The sequence below is a fragment of the Canis aureus genome, chromosome 27, assembly GCF_053574225.1.
Source record: "Canis aureus isolate CA01 chromosome 27, VMU_Caureus_v.1.0, whole genome shotgun sequence".
Taxonomy (NCBI): Eukaryota; Metazoa; Chordata; class Mammalia; order Carnivora; family Canidae; genus Canis; species Canis aureus.
The window spans coordinates 33,171,121-33,192,187 of NC_135637.1; the positions used below are offsets into that span (position 1 = coordinate 33,171,121).

The window sequence follows — 21,067 nt, forward strand, 5'->3', positions numbered from 1 at the left end:
ACCATGGAAAGTTTAAAACACAGGTGGGACAGGGTCAAATACATGTTTACTAAGCTCACACGAAGTCAGAGTGGAAGGGGCAGGAGTGGAGTGAGGAAGGAGGACCTGGTGCCTGGAGGGAACTGGGGACAGAGACTGGACAGCGTGTCTTGCTCACAGCCTACGAGGGCAACTCCACCTCTTCGTTTTGACAACAGAGCCTCCATCATCTCTGCAGGCCTGGCCCTCCTCTCACCGCAACAAAACCTGCACCGAGGGCTTCAGCTTCTCCTTGATGGAGGTGTCGGCCGGAGGCAAGTCCTTGGCCTTCAGGACAACTGCATGTGCCTCCTGAAAGAGGTCCTTCCCCACCTCGGCCTCCACACGTTGGCGCCATGCAGCCAGCTTGGGTCGGCTTTTGAAGATTTGGCAGCCTGCACTGACAGGCTATGGGGAGAGGGAGCCAAGTGGAGGGATAGGCATGGTCAAGCACGAGGTAGCATGACCTCGTGGAGGGATTCCCCTGGGTGGATTTTCCCTCCTCTGCCACATGTGTAATAGGCTGAGGTTCTCTCCCAGGAGACACTGGGAAACTTCTTAAGTCACTGCAGGATGGGGTCTGAAGTCCCATTTTATAGATGAGAACACTGAGGCTCAGAGAGGGAAGCGACTTGCTCAGGGCCCCACAGCCAGATGGGGCAATGTGAGCTGGGACATGGGATCCCTCCCAGAACACCCCGCTGCCCAGTGGACCACCCTACCCATGGCACTCACATGCATCAGCTCTGTGATGGCCACCAAGTCAGCCACTGAAATGTGGGGTCCAGCAAGGAAGTCCTGGTCCTTTAGGAACTTGTCCTCAAGCAGCTGCAGGCACCTGTCCAGCTCGGCCAGAGTAGAGACCAATGTCTCAGCGGGCACCTGTTCACCCAGGAACACTGGGGACATCATCTGGTGGGTGGGCAGGCAGAGAGAGGGCTCAGGGTCTGCCCAAAGCCTAGCCTGGTTCCTGCTCTCACCAATCTATCACCAAGCCTTCAAATTTCTCCTCGCTCCGACCCACTCCTTCTACCCACTGCCATCACCAGCCCAGGCGTCATCTTCTACTCCAACACGGACAGCCTCTACTCTCCCTAGGTCCTCATGCAAGGCAGCCAATGGGGGAACTTCTGTAATCCCAGTCTGCCCCCATCACCCTCTGCATAAAGCCTTCCATGGCTTCCCACTACCCTCACCATGAGAGCCTCAACACGAGGCTCCTCCTCCGTGCAGCAGTCACCCTCTCGCCTCTCCCCACCCCCTCCTCTACCCCAGGTTTCTCAAATAGGATGACGCATATGAATCCCTCTGGGATCTGGTTAAAGTGCACATTCCTGATCTGTATGCCTGGGTAGTGCCTGAGACTCTGCATTTCCAAGCTCCCAGGTGGTGCCGATGGCCCTAGTCCCTGGACCACACTTGGAGTGGCAAAGGTCTATAGTCACGCTACTTGACTTGTCTCCATTCTGCCTTCAAACACACCAGGCTCCTGCCCCTGCCAGCTCAAAGGGGCTCCCCTTCCAGCCCAGAGAGGCTCAAGGAGGACACCTCTAAGGTTATAGAAACCTGCATTTTGCCCAAGGGCCCCTTCAGAACAGTAGAACTCTACCTGCAGCAGAGTATGAGCATGCCCACCTCATGCTCCCTCACACCCACAGGGCACCCACTGTGTGCCAGGCCCTTTGTAAGTACCCTACAAAAAATAATTCAGAGCACACATTTCAAGAACATCGTACATTTGACAGGTAAAAATGGTAGGTGTGTGCTGTTTTAATGTGCATTGACTTGATTCTTAGGTTAAATGTATTTTCAGGGACACCTGGGTGGCTCAGCAGTTAAGCGTCTGCCTTCCAGCTCAGGGTGATGCTGGAGTCCTGGGATCGAGTCCCACATCGGGCTCCCCACATGGAGCCTGCCTTTCCCTCTGCCTGTGTCTCTGTTTCTCTCTCTGTGTCTCTCATGAATAAATAAATAAAATCTTTTTTAAAAAATGTATTTTCATCCACTTAATGACCATTTCTCTCTGTCCTTCAATGAAATCTCTGCTGGTTTCCTGTGCCCATGTTTCTCCTGTGCATTTTTCTTTGATGGCTTTCTGAGAGCATCTTAAATATTAGGAATATTACTTCTTTCAAGGGCGCCTGGATGGCTCGGTTCAGCATCCAACTCTTGATTTTGGCTCAGGGCACGATCTCAGGGTAGTGAGATCGAATCCAATCAGTCGGGCTTCCCACTCAGCGGGGAGTCTACTTGAGATTCTCTCCCTCTGCCCCTTCCACCCCACCCCCCTGCACCCCTCCCACCCCTGCTCATGGGTACATGCATGTGCACGCACTTGCTCGCTCTCTCTCAAATAAATAAATGAATCTTTTTAAAAAATTTTACTTCTTGGGACGCCTGGGTGGCTCAGCGGTTGGGCATCTGCCTTTGGCTCAGGGTGTGATCCCGGGGCAATGGGATCGAGTCCTGTGTCAGGGTCCCCGCAGGAGCCTGCTTCTCCCTCTGCCTGTGTCTCTGCTTCTCTCTCTGTGTCTCTCATGAATAAATAAATCTTTCTTTAAAAAAAAGAATTTTTAAAACAGAAAGCACGGTCCATTGAGCCTCCTAGAAGGGTTCCCGTCCTGCCGTAGCTCACCTTCTGCCACATGGCTCGGGTACAGCTACTCCTGAGGGTGGTGTGCTGCCATGCTAGGTACTCGTCCACACGGGCGCGGGCCTGCAGGTCCTGGGGGTACCAGTGGTCGGGGACCTCATACTTGCGACTCAGATACAACAGGATGGCCACACTGGGGGACATGGAGGTGGGTGAGGAACATGTACTAGTCACTTTTCAGCCACTCCACAGGGGCTAGGCCCTGGGTGGGGGCTGCTCCCCACACTCACGTTTCCCCAACTCCTATGGGTGGAGCGTTTCACTATCTCCATGGTGCAGAGTAGGAATGGGAGGCTCAGAGAGGTTAGGTGAGGTTAGGCCTAGGGTCACACAGCTCTACATTGACCCATCCTATCATCTGAACTAAGGACACCAAGGGAAAAACAAAGTGTGTTGGGATTTCAGAAGGAGGGTGATGGGGTACTCAGAGAAAGCTTCCAGGAGGAAGGGGGCCCCAACATGGCTCTTGAAGGAGGAGCACAACTCGGGTACCACTCCCCACCATATCCAATGCATGACCACAACAGAAGCAAGGCCAGTTGTCCCCTCACACTCACCGTAGCTGGGACAAGGCCTCCCAGATGAATGGGTCACTGCTTCCCACCCTGTCCCATCTCTTCTCTACCTGCCCAAAGCCTCCAGCCCCCTCCCCCAGGAAGCCCTCTCTGACCTCCTCCTCTCCCCTCCCCCTCCATCATGTCTGGCCAGAGAGCACCATACTTCTGTGAATGTTGGACTGTCCAAGGACCCGAGGTTCCAAAGCCAAGTGGAACTTGAATCTGGCTTTACCACAGAGGTACTATGTGGCCTCGGTAAAGGATACCACCATTCATCCACCAACCTGGAGGTGGCCTGGGCTCTTGTCTCTCCCTCTGACCTCTAACTCTTCAGCACATTCCTGGGCTTGACCTTCAAGGGCAGTCAGAACTGACCACCACGTCCCCCTGCACCAACACCTTGGTCTGGGGCCCCAGCACCTCTCCTGGATTAGTACTCCAGCCAGAGGGATCCTTTAAAACTCAGATCTCAGTTCTCCTCTGCTTAAACTCCTACAAAGGCCCCATCTTACCTACAGTAAAGCCAAAGTCTTCCTGGCCTTACATGCTACCCTTGCCCCTCTGCCTGGACCCCAAGCATTGCCCCACTTCAGAGCCTTCGGCTTTGCTGTGCCCTCTAGCCAGAACACTCTTCCCAAATACCTTGCACCTCTGTTCCCTGTAGGTCTCTGCTCAGATGCCTCCTCCTCAAAGGGCCCTTTACTCAACATCCTACTCAAGATTGCACCCTCTCTCACTCTTACCTTGTTTATTTTCTCCATGGCACTCATCACCCCCTGATGTGCTACACCTTACAGAGATTAGCAGTCCCCTCTTCTAGAATATGAGTTCCATGAGGCCAAGGGCTTAGAATCGTTCACTGCTTTGGCCTCAGGGCCTAGATGGTTCCTGGCCCTGGTGAGTGCTCAGCAAATAGCCGCTGAAGCTCTCTGGGTGTTCTCTTGACTCCCAGGACAATAGTACTTGCCCCCCAAGATCCCAAGATTTATAGAAGTGATAGCTCTAACGCACGGTACAGCTACTCCTCAATATTTAGCTCTCCACTCTTCTTCCATCTGGGGGCTAGGTTGGCAGAGAGGAGGCCTGGAAACAAGCTGGGCCCAGTGACCTCGTCCAAGTCCCTCCCCTCTCCTGGCCACAGTTTCCTCTTTTGTACAATGCCCAGGAATGGCGGGGGATACCATGACTTCAACGCCACCACCCCCCCACCCCCCCAGCCCCAGGCTCCTCTGCCTGCTGGGGCTGGCACAGGTGCTCAGGGCACACAAACCATCCACAGTAGATACACAGACGGCTGACTGGCCTCACAAGGCCTGGTAGCAGCCTGGGGACCTGATACCTTTCAGCCAAGGTGAAGTCTCCATCCTTCAAAGCTGGCACCTTCTTCAGAGGATTCACCTGGGCAAAAGCATCGCTGTGGTGTTGGCCTGTGAGAGAGACCAGTGAGGCAGGTGAGGGGAATTCTGAGCCCCCTGAGGCCTCTGCCCAACTCCCACTCCAACATCCAGGTACCAGCTTTCTGAGGCCCCTATCCAGGTGGGCAACAGGAGAAAGATCACTCTGCTGGTCACCAGATCACAGAACTTGACCCCACCAGAGGTCCACCCTTCCTGCATCCACACCCCTGGGAACCCAGGCAAGCAGCATCTCAGCTTGCCCATGAAGGGAGGGACCCTCACCCCCAGCCAATTCCATCCTTGTGTCAGACACTCCACTCTCCTCTCTGGACTCTAGGCCTGCCCCTGCAATCCATCTTCCTATGCCAGCTGGGTGACCTGTCCACACCGCAGAGCTCCAGCCACACCTGCCCCCAGCCCTCAGGTCAACCCCACCCTCTGAGAGCTCCTGCCCACTTCATCACCCAGCCTCCAGCAGCTCAGCTTTCTTTCTGTCCTGTGCCAAACCCTCAAGGCTCCTTCCCCAATGGAGGTTCATAGGTCTGACTCACTTCTACATTCCTTGAGCTGGGCCAGTGCTGGAGGGTACAACAATTATGGTTTGTGGAGTCAGAGGGCCTGTGTGGAACCAGGCTCCAGCCGGCCCATGCGCCCACCTAAGAGAATCACCCCTACCCATTCTCCCTCCAAAAAAGTGCCTCTGGGCAGCCTGGGTGGCTCAGTGGTTTAGCGCCGCCTTCAGCTCAGGGCGTGATCCTGGAGACCCAGGATCAAGTCCCACATCGGGCTCCCTGTATGGAGCCTGCTTGTGCCTCTGCCTCTCTCTTTCTCTCTCTCTCTCTCTGTCTCTCTCTGTGTGTCTCTCATGAATAAATAAATAAAATCTTAAAAAAAAAAAAAGTGCCTCTGTGCCCAGCCCCCATCCAAGAAGAGCTGGACAGGTGGAGCAGGGAGGCAGCAGTCGGTGGCCCTGGCTGGGGGCACCAAAGACAGGAGGTGGGCCGGCTCAGCCAAGAAGAGGTCTCCCTTCTGGTCTGCCCAAGGGTGGGCCTGCTGTCCGATTGCCCTGCTGTCCCATTACAGCTCTGCCCCTCCCCGGGATCCTGTGAACGCGGAGGGGAGGTTGGTAGCCGTAGCTGTAGAAATTAAGAGGAGACCAGATCCAGGCGGAACAACTCTCCTGCTGGCACCTGCAGAAATGCAAGAGCTGTGGCTACTCCGACCCAGAAATGGAGAGGCGGTTTCCTTGCCTTCCCAAGCCCGGGTGTGTAGGTACTGGGGGCACTCCGTTGGCCTCCCCACGCCCTACCCCCCCCCCCCAAGCCCTCCACTGCTCTCTATCTGCTCTGCTCCCTCTTAACCTGTATCTTGAAAAATGTTTCGTATTCACTAGGCAAAGATCCGGGCTCGTGAAAAAGACACAAGCCATGGCTGATGACAGTTTCCGAGCTGGGGGGTGTCGCGGCACTCGGGGGTCCCTGCGCACACGGGCGGCCCGGCCCACCTTTGAGCAGCTCCACGGGGCGCAGCTCGAAGGGGATGCCGTTCCTCTTGGCGAAGATGTAGACGGCGCGGCAGGGCTGGGACAGCAGGTCCAGGTACAGCTCCAGGCCCATGGCGGGGCGGCGGGGCGTCCCGGGGGTCGCACCTCGGGGACAAGACCCGGAACCCGAACGGCCGGCAGGAACCGCCAGGCACCGCGCCTGCCGCGGGAGCGCCTCGGGGTGGGGGGGGCGGGGCGGGGGGGGGAAGGGGGCGGGGGAGGGGCGGGGGGAGGGGGAGGGGCCGACCCCGCCGCGCCCTCCCGCCCATTGGATGGCTCCCGAGCGTTCGGGGCCCGTCCGCGGCGCGCCAGCTCTCCCTCCCTCGGCTGGAAGCCAGGGGGCAACGCTGGTGACCGGGAAGGCACTGGGAGCCTTGGCCCCAGACCCGAGGCTTCGCTGCCAGGTCACACCCCTCCTCCCGACCCCGAGGTCTACCTTTGTCACACGGCGCAGTGGGGGGCGGTAAGGGGAACGGGCCGCCAGGGACGCTCCCAGCACAGACCTTCAGAGAATTTAGGATCCAAGGGGCTCGCTGCCTTCAGGGGGCCCAAGCCACCTCCCCAGATTCAGGGAGGGGACTGAGAGAGGAGGGGCTTGAGTCCCCAGGAACACAAAATGAGGCAGAGAACCGAGGTGCAGTAGGCCCCTGGGCCCAGTGCCCAGGATGGAGGCTGGAGAGGTTTCTGGACCCCAGCTCCCTGCAGACGCCAGGCCCACACTCCAGGAAAGAATGAGCTTCCCCTCCCTAATCCCTGGGGTCATATCATTACACTCCAGCTAATCCCTCTAGCAAATGGCAGAAACCAATGGGGCTAGAGGATTGGGGGCGAGGGCTGAAACTTCCCCACTTCCTGGGGGGAAGCTGGCAGGGCCAGGTTTCTCCAACTGGTTTGTCAGGTTCCTGAGGTCTATGGCTATGAACCCCCATTCCCTAAGACAGGCTCTTGGGGTAAGAAGACCTTGCCCCCAAAGCCAAGATTCAGAGAAAAACCCTCAGCAAGATATTATTGGAAAATTTAAGAATAGTTTGGCCTTCCAGATCATTCAAGCTGATTTAAGTAAGACCCACCCTCCCCGCCCCACCCCCACCCCAGGAGACTGCTTTCCTGGGCTGATGCTGGAGCCCTCTCCCTCCCCATCATGGGAGGGGCCATGTTCTCCATCCTTTTGTTGCCCTGACCTCTTGCACAAATCACCTCTGGCAAGATTACTATAATATCCAATTCCCCTACTTCCTCTTTAGCCACCCACCAGTCCAACCAGCCCCCACACCACCCCCACCGCCCGCCCAGGCAGACAGAATAATTTTTTTTTAATTTTATTTATTCATGAGAGACATAGAGAGAGAAAGAGGCAGAGACACAGGCAGAGAGAGAGAAGCAGGCTCCATGCAGGGAGCCGGATGTGGGACTCAATGCCGGGACTCCAGGATCACACCCTGGGCTGAAGGCAGACGCTCAACTGCTGAGCCACCAAGGCGCCCCAGAATATCATTTTAAAATACAATCTGGTGGGGTGTCTGCCAGTCTCAGTCAGTAGAGCTGCAACCCTTAATCTCAGGGTTAAGTGTTCAAGCCCCACAGTGGGTGTGAAGCCTACTTAAAATATAAACAAGGGATCCCTGGGTGGCGCAGCGGTTTAGCGCCTGCCTTTGGCCCAGGGCGCGATCCTGGAGACTCGGGATCGAATCCCACGTCGGGCTCCCGGTGCATGGAGCCTGCTTCTCCCTCTGCCTGTGTCTCTGCCTCTCTCTCTCTCTCTCTGTGACTATCATAAATAAATAAATTTAAAAAAAAATTTTTTTTTTTAAAAAGTACTTGGTGCCAAAGAACCATGTCCTGGAAGGTTGGCCCAGCCAACTGATTGATCACTATGCCAATAGTCACCACATATGGGATGCCTGCTGATCCCATGCTGTCTGACAAATCACTTTCTCCGAGAACTAGAAGAGTAGAGGGCATTTGTTAATTTTACTCTCAACCATCATGGGGAAGCTGACCCATAGGGCCTTGGAATGGGGGTTGTCTTTCAGATAGAGACCAAGGCAGGGGCCAAGACAGGTCAAATAAATCACACATCCAAGGTAGAAGCGCAGGCTCAGGCTAAGCCCAAGTTTATTTCCAAACTGAAATCAAAATGCAGTGATTAAAGGAGGTAAGATTTGGCTTTTCCATTCTCATTGTGGCTTATAGGCATCTGTGCAAGATGGCGTGGGTGTAGGGACCTGACCTGGGGAGCGCAGGTGCAGTGGGACTCAGGCAAATCACTCCTGCCCGCTGAGCCTGACTCCCATGGGACATTGGAAATGAAGGTGCTTTGTGAGCTATCAAGGGCAGAGCAGGGACAAGCCTTCCCGGCTCACTGGATCATGGCCAGCACCCTAGGCATCAGCTTCTGCTTAATGATCGGGTCTGCAGGTGGAGAGTCCTTGGCCTTCAGGATGACCTCATGGGCCTCCTGGAAGAGATCCTTCCCCACTGCTGCCTCCACACGCTGGCGCCATGCAGCCAGCTTGGGTCGGCCTTCAAAGACTTGGCAGCCAGCACCCACAGGCTGTACGGAGAAAGAGAACAGGTGGATGGGTAAAGTCAAGGATGGCAGCCTCTGCCTGTTTGGGGGGGGAGGGCCCAGAGCTCCAGGAAGTTTCCATATGTCATGGCCAGGTGGGGGCAGTGGGGGCACCATGAGCAGGGGTTCAACAACCCCCAGGAGCCCCCCCTCCCTAGCAGGCCCACCCTATCCATAGCACTCACATGCATCAGCTCAGTGATGGCTATCAGATCAGCCAGGGAGATGTGGGGCCCGGTGAGAAAGGCCTTGTTCTGGAGGAACTTGTCCTCAAGCAACTGAAGGGTTGCATCCAACTCAGCCAGTGTGGCTGCCAGCATCTCAGGAGACACTGGCTCACCCAGGAAAACAGGGAACATCACCTGGCAGGTGGGAAGGCAAAGTAGAGGGTTAGGGACCAACCCAGTCTCGGGGTCAGGAAAGCAAGTGTGCCTCCCCTGCCCCAGTTTGAGCTGCTTTCTGGTTCCATGCACATTTCTTCCAAGGCTGGGCTAGGCCTGCAGGGAAATTCCCAAAGGACCACCTTTCGCAGAAATATTCCTGCCTCTGTGATCTCTGATGGCTGAGCCTCAGGGACATCTAACACAAGGACTCAGACCCCTTCGAGAATGACTCAGAGCTGACCTGAACAATGAGTTTTATACTTTGGAAGTAGGCAGCTTGCCTAAGGACAGTCTATGTTATAACCTCTTCCCCCTGAATATAAAGTCAGTACCTCTTAAATGTATAAGTAATTAGGAGGGTGAACTTTTCAGGTTTCCCCTCTGCCACTTACAAAGTGTGTGACCTAAAACAAAATACTCAAACCCTCTGAGCCTGAATTTCCTCATCTATAATATAGGAATAATAGTAAATGACTCCTCTTGTAAATGGAAAAGTGGGGCCCAGAGAGGGACAGTCAGTTGCTTGAGATGGCACAGCCAAGAAAAGACTAAGTCAAGAATAGAACAGACATTTTCTGACAATGAACTACCAGACACTAAGGAGGAGGGCCAGGAAAGAGTGGTATCTAGGATTCTGGGAGGAAGGTGTTTTAGGGGGAACCCATCAACAGACTCATGGTTGCTAGAGCTGTCTGGGACATGCAGTGGATGGGGAGCAAGGGAAGAAGGCTTCATGCTTTGGTAAAATTGCTTAGGGAAGCCTGGGATTTAGGTAAACAGGACTAGGATTATACATGAGCCCTGCCTTTGGGTTTCAATTTCCTCCCCCATACAAGATAGAGTCAACAGTCTCCCACTGATGCCCTGGAGGCCATACCTGAGCTAATGACATTCCTTTGGCTACAGAGTTTTTAAAAATGTGGGTCAGGGGGTGCCTGGGTGGCTCAGTTGGTTAAGTGTCCAACTCTTGATTTCAGCTCAGGTCACTATTTCAGCATCGTAGGATTGAGCCCCGTGTCAGGCTCCACATTGGGCATGGAGTCTGCTTAAAATTCTCTCTCTCTCTCTCTCTCTCTCAGCCCACCTGGGAGGCTCAGTGGTTGAGAGTCTGCCTTTGGCTCAGGGCATGATCCTAGGATCGGGGATCGAGTCCCACATCAGGCTCCCTGCATGGAGCCTGCTTCTCCCTCTGCCTATGTCTCTGTCTCTGTGTGTGTGTGTGTGTTTCTCATGAATAAATAAATCATAGAAAGAAAAAAGGTTCTCTCCCTACTTTCTCAAAAAAATAAATAAAAATAAAAATAAAAATAAAAATAAAAATATGGACCAGTTGCTGACATTTAAAACTGCAGGCATTTCATGTAAGAGTCCAGACTTTCAGCTTCTTTTTCATGTAATGGGTGCTGGCCACAGGGTTTCCCTGCTCAGTATCTAAGGCTGATGTCAAGAAGGAGCCCCTCCTTTAGGAGGGGCACAATGGACTGTCAGTCTGCAGAACCCCGCCTAGCCCTCCTCCCTCCTTTCTTTTTTTTTTTTAAGATTTATTTATTTATTTATTCAGAGAGAGCGAGAGAGAGGCAGAGACACAGGCAGAGGGAGAAGCAGGCTCCATGCAGGAAGCCCGACGTGGGACTCGATCCAGGGTCTCCAGGATCACACCCTGGGCTGCAGGCGGCGCTAAACTGCTGCGCCACCGGGGCTGCCCTCCTCCCTCATTTCTTATCGGCCTCACCCCTGAAAGAGATTGTCTACATTTCCCTTCTGTTCTGATTTGGTTGATCCAAAATTCTTAGGGTTTTATTTTTTATATTTTTTACAGATTTTATTTAGTCATTCATGAGAGACAGAGAGGGGCAGAGACATAGGGAGAAGCAGGCTCCCTGTGGGGAGCCTGATGCAGAACTCGGTCCCAGGACTCTGAGATCACGACCTGAAAAGGCAGACACTCAACCACTGAGCCACCCAGGTGCCCTAATTGTTTTATTTTTAATTATGCTAAGAAACATGTAACATAAAATTTCCCACCCTAACCATTTTTACGTGTACAGTTCCACAGCATTAAGTACATTCACACTGTTGTATAACCATCACCGCTGAGATAGCATAGAGAAAGCAAGAGGGACTTAGTTCCTGTAAAAGTCGCAGGTGTAAGACAAGGGTTAAAAGTGTCCACAAGCTTAGAGACGAATATCTCCTTCTTGGAAAGAAAATGAATCAATGAGAGATAACAGCCGCGGGGGAGTAATGGTTGTCTGAGCAAAATGAGAAGTAACAATTTAAAGCCTACTTGCACAAGTATCTCTGTTTTCCAGGAGCCCTAAAAGAATGTTGACCATGAAGAAAAACATCCTGTGATTGTCTTGTGTCCACTAAAAACTGAAGCCTGCAAGATAATGACCATGGGATCGAAGGACACTTGCCCATTCCCAGCCCCTCACCTTTGGAAAAGTGCCTTTATAAGTCTCGCAGCCTATGGAGAGGCTAGTGATATTCCTCTTTCCTGTCAGCCCTCTTTTATACAAGCTATCTCTTTTTTTTTTTTTTTAAGATTTTATTTATTTATTGAGACAGAGAGAGAGAGGCAGAGACACAGGCAGAGGGAGATGCAGGCTCCATGCAGGGAGCCCGACGTGGGACTCGATCCAGAGTCTCCAGGATCAAGCCCTGGGCTGCAGGCGGCGCTAAACCGCTGCACCACCAGGGCTGCCCTATACAAGCTATCTCTAATAAACTCCACCTGTTTTCTTTCTCTCAAGTTCAATGTTCATTTCTACGACATTGAGACTCAAGAACCTAGACTCAGGCATCAGGTAACACTGCCATCCATCTCCAGAACTCATTCATCGTCCCACACTGAAAATCCGTCCCCATTAAACAACATCCCACTCCCCCTCCTCGCCAACCCCTGGCAGCCATCCTTCTACTTTTTTGTCTTTTTTTTTTTTTTTAACATTTTATTTATTTATTTGACAGAGAGAGCACAAGTAGGCAGAGCGGCAGGCAGAGGAAGAGGGAAAAGCATACTTCCCACTGAGCGGGGAGTTTGATGCGGGACTTGATCCCAGGACCCTGAGATCATGATCTGAGCTGAAGACAGATGCCTAACCAACTGAGCCACCCAGGCACTCCAACTTTTTTGTCTTTATGAACAGAACTACTCTAGGGATCTCATGTAACTGGAATCATACAGAGGTGCCTGGCTGGCTCAGAGGGAAAGTGTGTGACTCTTGATCTCAGGGTAATGAGTTGGAGACTCACATGGGTATAGAGATTACTAAGAAAAATAAACTTAAAAAAGAAAAAACTATTTAAAAAAATTTTTTTAAGATTTATTTATTTAGGGGTGCCTGGGTAGCTCAGTCAGTTAAGCGGCTGCCTTCTGCTCAGGTCATGATCCCTGAGCCTGAGCAGGGAGCCCACTTTTCCTTGTCCCTTACTTGTGCTCTCTCTCTCTCTCTTGCTCTTTCTCTCAAATAAATAAATAACATCTTTTTAAAAAATCTTACACTTCTTTGAGAGAGAGAGCAAGAGAGAGAGAGAGAGCACACACATGAGCTGGGGAGGGGCAGAGGGAGAGAGACTCCCAAGCAGACACGGCACAGAGCGTGGAACCTGATGTGGGGCTCAATCTCACAACCCTGAGATCACCACCTGAGCCAAAACCGAGAATCAAGTGCTTAACCAACTGTATCACCCAGCCACCCCAAAAAGTGATTTAAAAATCTTTTAAAAAATAAAATACATGGGACGCCTGGGTGGCTCAGCAGTTGAGTGTCTGCCTTCGGCTTGGGGCGTGATCCTGGAGTCCCCAGGTCAGGTCTCCCATCGGGCTCCCTGCATGGAGCCTGCTTCTCCCTCTGCCTGTGTCTCTGCCTCTCTCTCTGTGTCTCTCATGAATGAATAAATAAAATCTTTCAAAAATAAAAAAATAATAAATAAAATAAAATAAAATAAAATAAAATAAAATAAAATAAAATACGTGGCAGCCTGGGTGCTCAGTGGTTTGGCGCTGCTTTCAGCCCACGGTGTGATCCTGAAGACCCGGGATCGAGTCCCACATCAGGCTCCCTGCAGGGAGCCTGGTTCTCCCTCTGCCTGTGTCTCTGCCTCTTTCTGTGTCTCTCATGAATAAATGAATAAAATCTTAAAAAAAAGAGAGAGAGAATTTAGAAGAGGGCGCCTGGGTGGCTCAGTATCTGCCTTTGGCTCAGGTCATGATCCCGGAGTCCTGGGATGGAGTCCCAAATTGGGCTTCCCGCAGGGAGCCTGCTTCTCCCTCTGCCTGTGTCTCTGCCTCTCTCTCTCTGCATCTCTCATGAATAAATAAATAAAAATATTTTTAAAATAATAATTAAGGGCAGCCTCGGTGGCCCAGCGGTTTAGCGCCACCTTCAGCCCAGGGTTGTGATTCTGGAGACCCAGGATCGAGTCCCATGTTGGGATTCCTGCACGGAGCCTGTTTCCCCTCTGTCTGTCTGTCTGTCTCTCTCTGTCATGAATAAATAAATAAAATCTTTAAAAATAATAATAATAATCAAATTAAAAATAAAAGGAATCGGGGGATCCCTGGGTGGCTCAGCGGTTTGGTGCCTGCCTTTGGCCCAGGGAGCGATCCTGGAGTTCCGGAATCAAGTCCTGAGTCGGGCTCCCGGCATGGAGCCTGCTTCTCCCTCCTCCTGTGTCTCTGCCTCTCTCTCTCTCTCTCTCTCTGTCTATCATGGATAAAAATAAATAAATAAGTCTTTAAATCACTTACAAAAAAAATTTTTTAAATAAAAAAATATAAAGAATTTAGAAGAAAAGATGGACCAAATGGGTAGATGGACCAAATCTGTTTAGATGGTGAATTTCAGCACAGAAGTGGAAACTTTAAAAAAGAACCAAGTGGAAAAATAAAAAATAAAAAAATAATAAATAATAAAAAAAGAACCAAATGGAATATCTAGAACTGAAAAATACACATCTCAAATAAAGACTGTATTAGGTGGGTTTAATAGCAGCATGGGCACAACAGAAGAAAGAATCAGCAGAGTCAAACCAAGTCAATAGAGACTATCCAAATGGAAAAGAAGAGTGCAATGATGCTTTAGCCACTTTGGGGTGACGCCCTCACTCACTTCCCCCCCGCCAGCCCCCTCCTCAGGGCCTCACCTTATGCCACAGGGCCCGGAGGCAGTTTCTCCGCAGGGTTGTGTGCTGCCATGCCAGGTACTCATCCACACGGGCACAGGCCTGTAGATCCTGGGGGTACCAGTGGTCGGGGACTTTATACTTGCGGTTCAGGTAGAGCAGGATGGCCACGCTGCAGGGGAGGGATGACATGATGGGTGGAGGAAGGACACTGTGCTGGGGGCTTAATCAGAGTCCCTTCTTTAGTTTTCCTGACAATGTGCAAAAGTATTTGCCTCATTTTCCAGATAAGAAAACCAGGCTTAGGGCAGCACGGGTGGCTCAGCAGTTTAGCGGCACCTTCAGCCCAGGGCGTGATCCTGGAGACCTGGGATCGAGTCCCACGTCGGGCTCCCTGCATGGAGCCTGCTTCTCCCTCTGCCTGTGTCTCTGCCTCTTTCTCTCTGTGTGTCTCTCATGAATAAGTAAATTAAATCTTGAAAGAAAGAAAAGAAAGAAAGAAAGAAAGAAAGAAAGAAAGAAAGAAAGAAAGAAAGAAAGAAAGAAAGAAGAAAGAAAGAAAGAGAAAGAAAGAAAGAAAGAAAGAAAGAAGAAAGAAAGAAAGAAAGAAAGAAAGAAAGAAAGAAAGAAAGAAAGAAAAAGAAAGAAAGCCAGGCTTAGAACAGTTAAGGGACTTGCCCAGGGCACAGAGCCTTTGGTGGCAGGACTGAGAGTCTTTCTGAGGCTAATACCCAAGCTCATCCTACCATCGGGCAAAAGCCCACAGCAGAGGGGATCCCTGGGTGGCGCAGCGGTTTGGCGCCTGCCTTTGGCCCAGGGCGCGATCCTGGAGACCCGGGATTGAATCCCACGTCGGGCTCCCGGTGCATAGAGCCTGCTTCTCCCTCTGCCTGTGTCTCTGCCTCTCTCTCTCTCTGTGTGTGACTGTCATAAATAAATTAAAAAAAAATTATTAAAAAAAAAAAAAAAAAAGCCCACAGCAGAGCATCCTGCCAAGTGTTCAGAGACAGTCTCCGATTAGTGGGCCACAGGACTTCCTGGAGGAGACACCATCAAAGCTGAGCCTTAAAGCTCGGTTCTTTCCAATCTGCATCCATCCTCATCCTCTGGCATCCAGACTGGCCTCAGATGGCCTGATTGCTCAAAAAATCTTTCCTGTCATCCCTCTGCTCTCCCTAAAGCACCCTGTAGGAAACACTGGGGGTGCCGCAGGATCATGGAACAGCAGATCAGACCAGTTCCCTGGAGCTCTCCTCCTGCTCTAGGCTATGAGGGCTACCATGGTGTCAGGACAGGGATGGAGCTGGAAGGGCTCTGAGGATGCATGAATTTGGGGCCATAGGAAGGCTTTCAGGAACTTGGGGTACTCCCAGGGTTGCATACCCCAGCCAAAAGGCAGAAAACCTCTATTCCCTATCACAAATCCTGTACCCATGCCCCGGCTTACCAACTCACTTGTTGGTACAAGGTACCCTGGAGCTTTGTTCCTCCCAGCTAACTGATCAAACCATCTCTGGGGAGGGCTGCAAGTCTCTGGGGGTTACAGACCTCCTGACAGTGAGAAAAGACACAGGGAAATGCAGAAATTGAACAATGCCCCTGACAGGTACTATGGGTGCTCAAAACTGAGTGATACAAGGAGCCAGGACAGTAGAGAGCAGCAGAAAGGAAAAAATGGCACTGGCATCATACCAGGAATTCCTTGGGGATGCATCCACCTCACAATTCCAGAGATAAGTTCTAAAGCCTCAAGTTCTCCTTGTTATGGGAGCAGTGATTAGGTGACAAAAGGGGCAGAGTTGGGAAAAATTCTCTGGACTTGGAGCCACTGGGTGTCCCAGATGCCCATGAGCCATCTCGAGCCAGAGCACTGCCCCTGCCTCGCCCTGCACCCCTACCCTGGGGTACTCTCACCCACAGTCATAGGACTGGTGCAGAGGTAAAATAGATGCTTATTTTTTCCCAAGCATCCCTGTGAACTGGATCAGGGGATAGTCTGGAACCCAGTCCCGACTCTCTGTAAAATAGATGCTTATTTTTTCCCAAGCATCCCTGTGAACTGGATCAGGGGATAGACTGGAACCCAGTGCCGACTCTCTGTGGGATGTTGGGCTAAGGGCTCTTCATCTCTGAGGATTTTCTTTTTTTGTCTCTAAAATTGTGAAAAAAAATAAAATAAAAAAATAAAATTGTGGGTTAGGGGGCGCCCGGCCGGCTCAGTCAGTTAAGCAACCAAATTTGGTTTCAGCTCAGGTCACAATCTCAGGGTCCTGGGCTAGAACCCTGAATTGGGCTCTGCGCTCAGCTGGGAGTTTGCTTGTGGATTCTCTCTCCCTCTGCCCCTCACTCCACTCACCTGCTCTCTTTCTCTCTCATAAATAAATAAATAAATCTTGAAAAAAAAATAAATAAACGGAGGATTAGGACAAGATGGTTCCAGCAAGTTCTGGTAGCAGCCCAAGTACCCCAGTTACCTCTCTGTCAAGGTGAAGTCCCCGTCCCTCAAAGCAGGCACCATCTTCAGGGGGTTCACCTGGGCAAAGGCATCACTGAGGTGCTGACCTGCAGAGAAACCATCGTGGTGGGAAAGGGAGGGAACACTGAGGCTGCATGGCCTGTGCCCACGCCCAACTATGCCCAGGTCCCAGTTTCATGGCTCTTCTCCTGCCCCCAGCTGCTCTCCTGTGTGGCAGAGGCTGTGAGGGCCACTTTGGGAGGAGCAGGAGACTACTCTGCCTAATGTTGCAGAACGGGCCTCCACAGCCCATGCCTTGTCCCATTGGGCACAAGCTCCACCCACAGCCCAGTGTGCAGGATATGATGCTTCAGCCGGGCCTTCACACGCACCCACCCACCACCTCTGCACCATCCCCAGCCTCATAAGTTCATTTTCAGGGGGCCCCACGCTGCCAGAGCAGGGTGGCTAGTCCCCAAATGGAGCCCTGATTTCTTACAGTGCCCCTTTCCCTGTGGACTCTAGGGTAAGTTCCCCAAACACAGAAAAGTGGCTTTTTCCTGCTATCTATTTGCAAAAACAACTTCTGGAATGCCTGGGTGGCTCAGTGGTTCATAGTTAGCGTCTGCCTTTGGCTCAGGGCTTGATCCCAGGGTCCAGGAATCAAGTCCCATATTGGGCTCCCTGTGAGGAGCCTGCTTCTCCCTCTGCCTGTGTCTCTGCCTCTCTCTCTCTCTCTCTCTCTCTGTGTGTGTGTTTGTGTGTCTCTCATAAATAAATAAAATTTAAAAAATAAAACAAAACCCAACTTCTATCAGTTCCTTTGTGTCCCCTTGTTCACCCTCCCCTGGCCACTGGGGACACAGGGCTGGCCCTGCCTTTAGGCTCTGCTGGAGCTGGAACAGTCACGTTTTTTGTCCCACAGCCCCCCGAAAGGTGCAAGCCTCTTGTCCCCTGGGACCCCGGCCTCTGCTTGAGTTTGTGTGGGTGGCTCCTACTCCTGCAGATGCAGTCAGAGAGAAGTTTCTGATGAGGACCTAAGCTCATTACCATCCTGCTCAACAGCTTTCATCAGCTCCCCATTACCCCCAGGATCGTGTGGAAACTCCTTGAAGCCATACACGATTGCCTTAACACCCTAGTTTCAAACACACCCACCATCCTCCCTTTTCCTTTTCCCTCTCTTCAGATTGTGCCTTCACCAGGCACACCTGCCCTCCTCTCCTAGTGAAACACCGCTTTCTGCATCCTTTATCTGATAACCTGGCTGGGATGTTCCTTTGTCCCCATGCTCTCTCACCTGCACTCTGCAGAGATAACCTCTGGGCAGGACAAGGGGAAACTGCCCCCAGGAGGCGGGGAGAAGATGAGTCGGCAGGTGGACAGGCCAGTACACAGCCACCAAGGCAGGCAAGGGCCTCAACGTGGTGGGGAAGTGATAGTGGGGGGAAGTGATGGTGGGGGGAAGGCTCAGCCAAGTGGAGTTACTTGCCCACCGGGCAGTACCTGGGCTCTGCTTCCCTCTTACCTCCCAACTGCCAGCTGTGTCCTCGGAGCCTTGGGAGCCTGCCAGGGAAACGAGCCCTCCAGCTCAAAGTGCAGGGCTCACCAAGCTCCAGCAGTTCCCCCTCAAGCCCCGGGCCTACCCCCCAGGGGCCTCTCCCAGCAGGAACAAGAAGGCAGAGCACAAGGTAAAGCAGAGAAGGCAAAGCAGAAGAACGAGGGCCACAGAGAGGGTCCCCGGTGCAGGCTGGACCGATGCGCACAGTGTAGCGCTGGAGAAGTCGCGACCCTGGTGACTGCAGCTGCCACTTCGGCAGTGGAGGCCACAAGGAGGGACTGGGCTCTGCCCCAGCCTATACGCGCCCCCCTTACCCCCGCCTCCTGCCTCCGTCTCTTTTCTGGAGGTCCTCCCTCCCTAAGTCCAGGTGCTCCTGTTTTTGTAGACGAGGTCTGTCTTTTTCCTGAAGCTCCCACCCCTTTCCTCGGCCTCCCCCGAGCCGCACCGTCCACCCTGCTGGACCGAGCAGCGTTGGGGGCCCCCCCCCGACGCTCGGATCTCCCCGAAGACTCACCTTTTTCAGCACGGGCCCCAAGAAGGCGCTGGCGCGCAGCGTCCCCTTGGGCAGTATTTGGCCTCCCCCATCCCTCGGGTCCCAAACCCAGGCGGAGCCCACCTTTGCGCAGCTCCACGGGGCGCAGCTCGAAGGGGATGCCGTTCCTCTTGGCGAAGATGTAGACGGCGCGGCAGGGCTGGGACAGCAGGTCCAGGTACAGCTCCAGGCCCATGGCGGGGCGGGGGCGGGGGGCGGCCGCGGGGACCCAGCGGACTCTGGCGACTCCGGCGGCCGCTGCGAGCCCGGGTCGTGGGCCACGCCCCGCTGGGCTCCGCTCCCCATTGGGTGGCTGCGGGGGGCGGCCCGGAGCGCAGGGCCCAGCGGCGGGGTGACGCCCCTCCCGGCTCCCGCAAGGGCGCAGTCCTTTGTCACTGGCTTATTTCACTTACCACCGTGTCTTCAAGGTCATCCACGCCGTCGCTGTCACTGTCGGATTTTCCTATCATCTCCATTTTAAGGATGTCTCGAAATTGAGGCAGGGAGTGACTATGCGCCCGGGAAGTCTGGCCCCCGAGTCGGAGTTCTCAGCCCCGCTCTCCAGAGGTCGTGATGCCAGCAAGTGGCACAGCCTCGGGACTTCTGCTTAGCATTTTGGGCCAACTCACTCCGCTCAGATTGCTCTCCTTGCAATGTGGCAGCCTTCCTCTTCCTGCTCCTGCCAGAGCCATGCCTCATATTCCCTGAATTTGTTTTTTTCCCTGCTCTGGGCCTCAGTTTCTCCATCTTTAGAATGACAGGGAGAGATCCAGCAATCCCCCTTCTGGGCATATGTTCGAAGAAAATGGAAACAGGATAGGAAAGAGATATTTGCACCTTCACGTTCATTGGTGCATTATTCACAATGGCCAAGACATGGAAACAACTAAGTGCCGGCAAGGGATGAACGAATAAAGAACATGTGGTGTTGGGCAGCCCGGGTGGCTCAGCGGTTGAGCGGCTGCCTTTGGCCCAGGGCGTGATTCTGGAGACCTGGGATCGGGTCCCACATCGGGCTCCTTGCATGGAGCCTGCTTCTCCCTCTGCCTGTGTCTCTGCCTTTGTGTGTGTGTCTCTCATGAATAAATAAATAAAATCTTAAAAAAAAAAAAGAACATGTGGTGTATAAAGCCAATGGAATACTATTCGGCCATGAGAAAGAAGGAAATCCTGTCATTTGTGACAACCTAAGTGGACCCTGTGGGCATCATGCTGAGTAAGGTAAGTCCAGCAGAAAGACACGGTGTAATCACACTATTTGTGAAATCTAAAAAAAAAGCCAAACTCCTAGAAACAAAGTAGAATGGTGACTACCAGGGGCTGGGAGGTGGGGAAACTGGAAGGATGTGTAAGGATACAAACTTGCAACTAGGGATCCCTGGGTGGCGCAGCGGTTTGGTGCCTGCCTTTGGCCCAGGGCTTGATCCTGGAGACCTGGGATCGAATCCCACATCGGGCTCCCGGTGCATGGAGCCTGCTTCTCCTTCTACCTGTGTCTCTGCCTCTCTGTCTCTCTCTGTGTGACTATCATGTGTCATGCTCTCTCCTTGGTGGTTTCTCGGATTCGCAATCTTGGGTGTGGAGATTACTAAAAAAAAATAAATAAATTTTAAAGAAAAAAAAATGCTACCTGGGTGGCTCAGCGATTGAGTGTTTGCCTTTGGCTCAGGTCGTGATCTGGGGGTTCTGGGATGGAGTCCCACATCAGGCTCTCTGTAGGGAGCCTGCTTCTCCCTCTGCCTGTCTGCCTGTCTCATGAATAAATAAATAAAATCTTAAAAAAAAAAAAAAAAGAATGTGTATTCTGTGGTCATTGGGTGGAGAGTTCTGTGAATCTATCTGGGGAGTCCATTGGTTTAGAGCATCATTTGAGTCTATTTCCTCTATGACCTCTGCCTTGTTACATCCATTATTGAAAGTGGAGTATATGGAATAATATTCAGCCATTTAAAAAAATGAAACCTTGCCCTTTGCAATGATGTGGATGGAACGAGAGAATATGCTAAGGGAAATCAGTCAATCAGAGAAAGAATTATCATGTGATCTCACTCATATGTGGAGTTTAAGCAGCAAAACAGAGGATCATAGGGGAAGAGAGGCAAAAATAAAACAAGATGAAATCAGAGAGGGAGACAAACCTTAAGAGACTCTAAATCATAGGAAGCAAAGTGAGGATTGCTGGAGGGGAGGGAGTGGGGGCTGGGGTAACTGGGTGAGGGGCATTAAGGAGGGCACGTGATGTGATGAGCACTGGGAGTTATATTAACAC

General features: G+C 52.3%; 2 protein-coding genes and 1 long non-coding RNA gene across 5 annotated transcripts; 1 reads left to right on the forward strand and 2 right to left on the reverse strand.

Moving 5' to 3' along the window:
• Window positions 1-6,348, reverse strand: LOC144299153 (glutathione S-transferase theta-3-like). Its single transcript, XM_077874527.1, has 5 exons — window positions 6,130-6,348; window positions 4,568-4,655; window positions 2,654-2,804; window positions 754-930; window positions 1-426 (listed from the first exon to the last, which is right to left on the reverse strand). The coding sequence occupies exons 1-5, from the start codon at window positions 6,239-6,241 to the stop codon at window positions 232-234; spliced, it is 723 nt and encodes a 240-aa protein (XP_077730653.1). The 5' UTR covers window positions 6,242-6,348; the 3' UTR covers window positions 1-231.
• Window positions 6,349-6,457: 109 nt separating this feature from the next.
• Window positions 6,458-11,869, forward strand: LOC144299155 (uncharacterized). The gene is made up of 2 exons (XR_013365931.1): window positions 6,458-6,572; window positions 11,433-11,869. It is a non-coding gene; the product is annotated as an uncharacterized LOC144299155 (long non-coding RNA).
• LOC144299154 (glutathione S-transferase theta-1) lies at window positions 8,254-19,092 on the reverse strand. 3 transcript variants are annotated; one of them, XM_077874528.1, is made up of 5 exons: window positions 18,883-19,080; window positions 16,725-16,812; window positions 14,272-14,422; window positions 8,923-9,099; window positions 8,254-8,722 (listed from the first exon to the last, which is right to left on the reverse strand). In XM_077874528.1, the coding sequence occupies exons 1-5, from the start codon at window positions 18,992-18,994 to the stop codon at window positions 8,528-8,530; spliced, it is 723 nt and encodes a 240-aa protein (XP_077730654.1). In that variant the 5' UTR covers window positions 18,995-19,080; the 3' UTR covers window positions 8,254-8,527. The 3 variants fall into 3 exon arrangements, with proteins under 3 accessions (XP_077730654.1, XP_077730655.1, XP_077730656.1); XM_077874529.1 differs by lacking the exon at window positions 16,725-16,812 and having other exon boundaries at window positions 18,883-19,079; XM_077874530.1 differs by lacking the exons at window positions 8,923-9,099; window positions 14,272-14,422 and having other exon boundaries at window positions 18,883-19,092.
• Between the last annotated feature and the right edge of the window lie 1,975 nt (window positions 19,093-21,067).

Bases quoted from the DNA above. Each gene is read 5' to 3' on its own strand.
- LOC144299153 (XM_077874527.1), bottom strand. From the start codon at position 6,241: ATGGGCCTGGAGCTGTACCTGGACCTGCTGTCCCAGCCCTGCCGCGCC. The intron at 2,805-4,567 runs GTATCAGGTCCC...CATGTCCCCCAG, and splicing joins GACTTCACCTTGGCTGAAAG to TGTGGCCATCCTGTTGTATC. The intron at 931-2,653 runs GTGAGCTACGGC...CCCACCCACCAG, and splicing joins CCCGAGCCATGTGGCAGAAG to ATGATGTCCCCAGTGTTCCT.
- LOC144299154 (XM_077874528.1), bottom strand. From the start codon at position 18,994: ATGGGCCTGGAGCTGTACCTGGACCTGCTGTCCCAGCCCTGCCGCGCC. The intron at 14,423-16,724 runs GTAACTGGGGTA...CCTCCCCTGCAG, and splicing joins GACTTCACCTTGACAGAGAG to CGTGGCCATCCTGCTCTACC. The intron at 9,100-14,271 runs GTGAGGCCCTGA...CCCACCTGCCAG, and splicing joins TCCGGGCCCTGTGGCATAAG to GTGATGTTCCCTGTTTTCCT.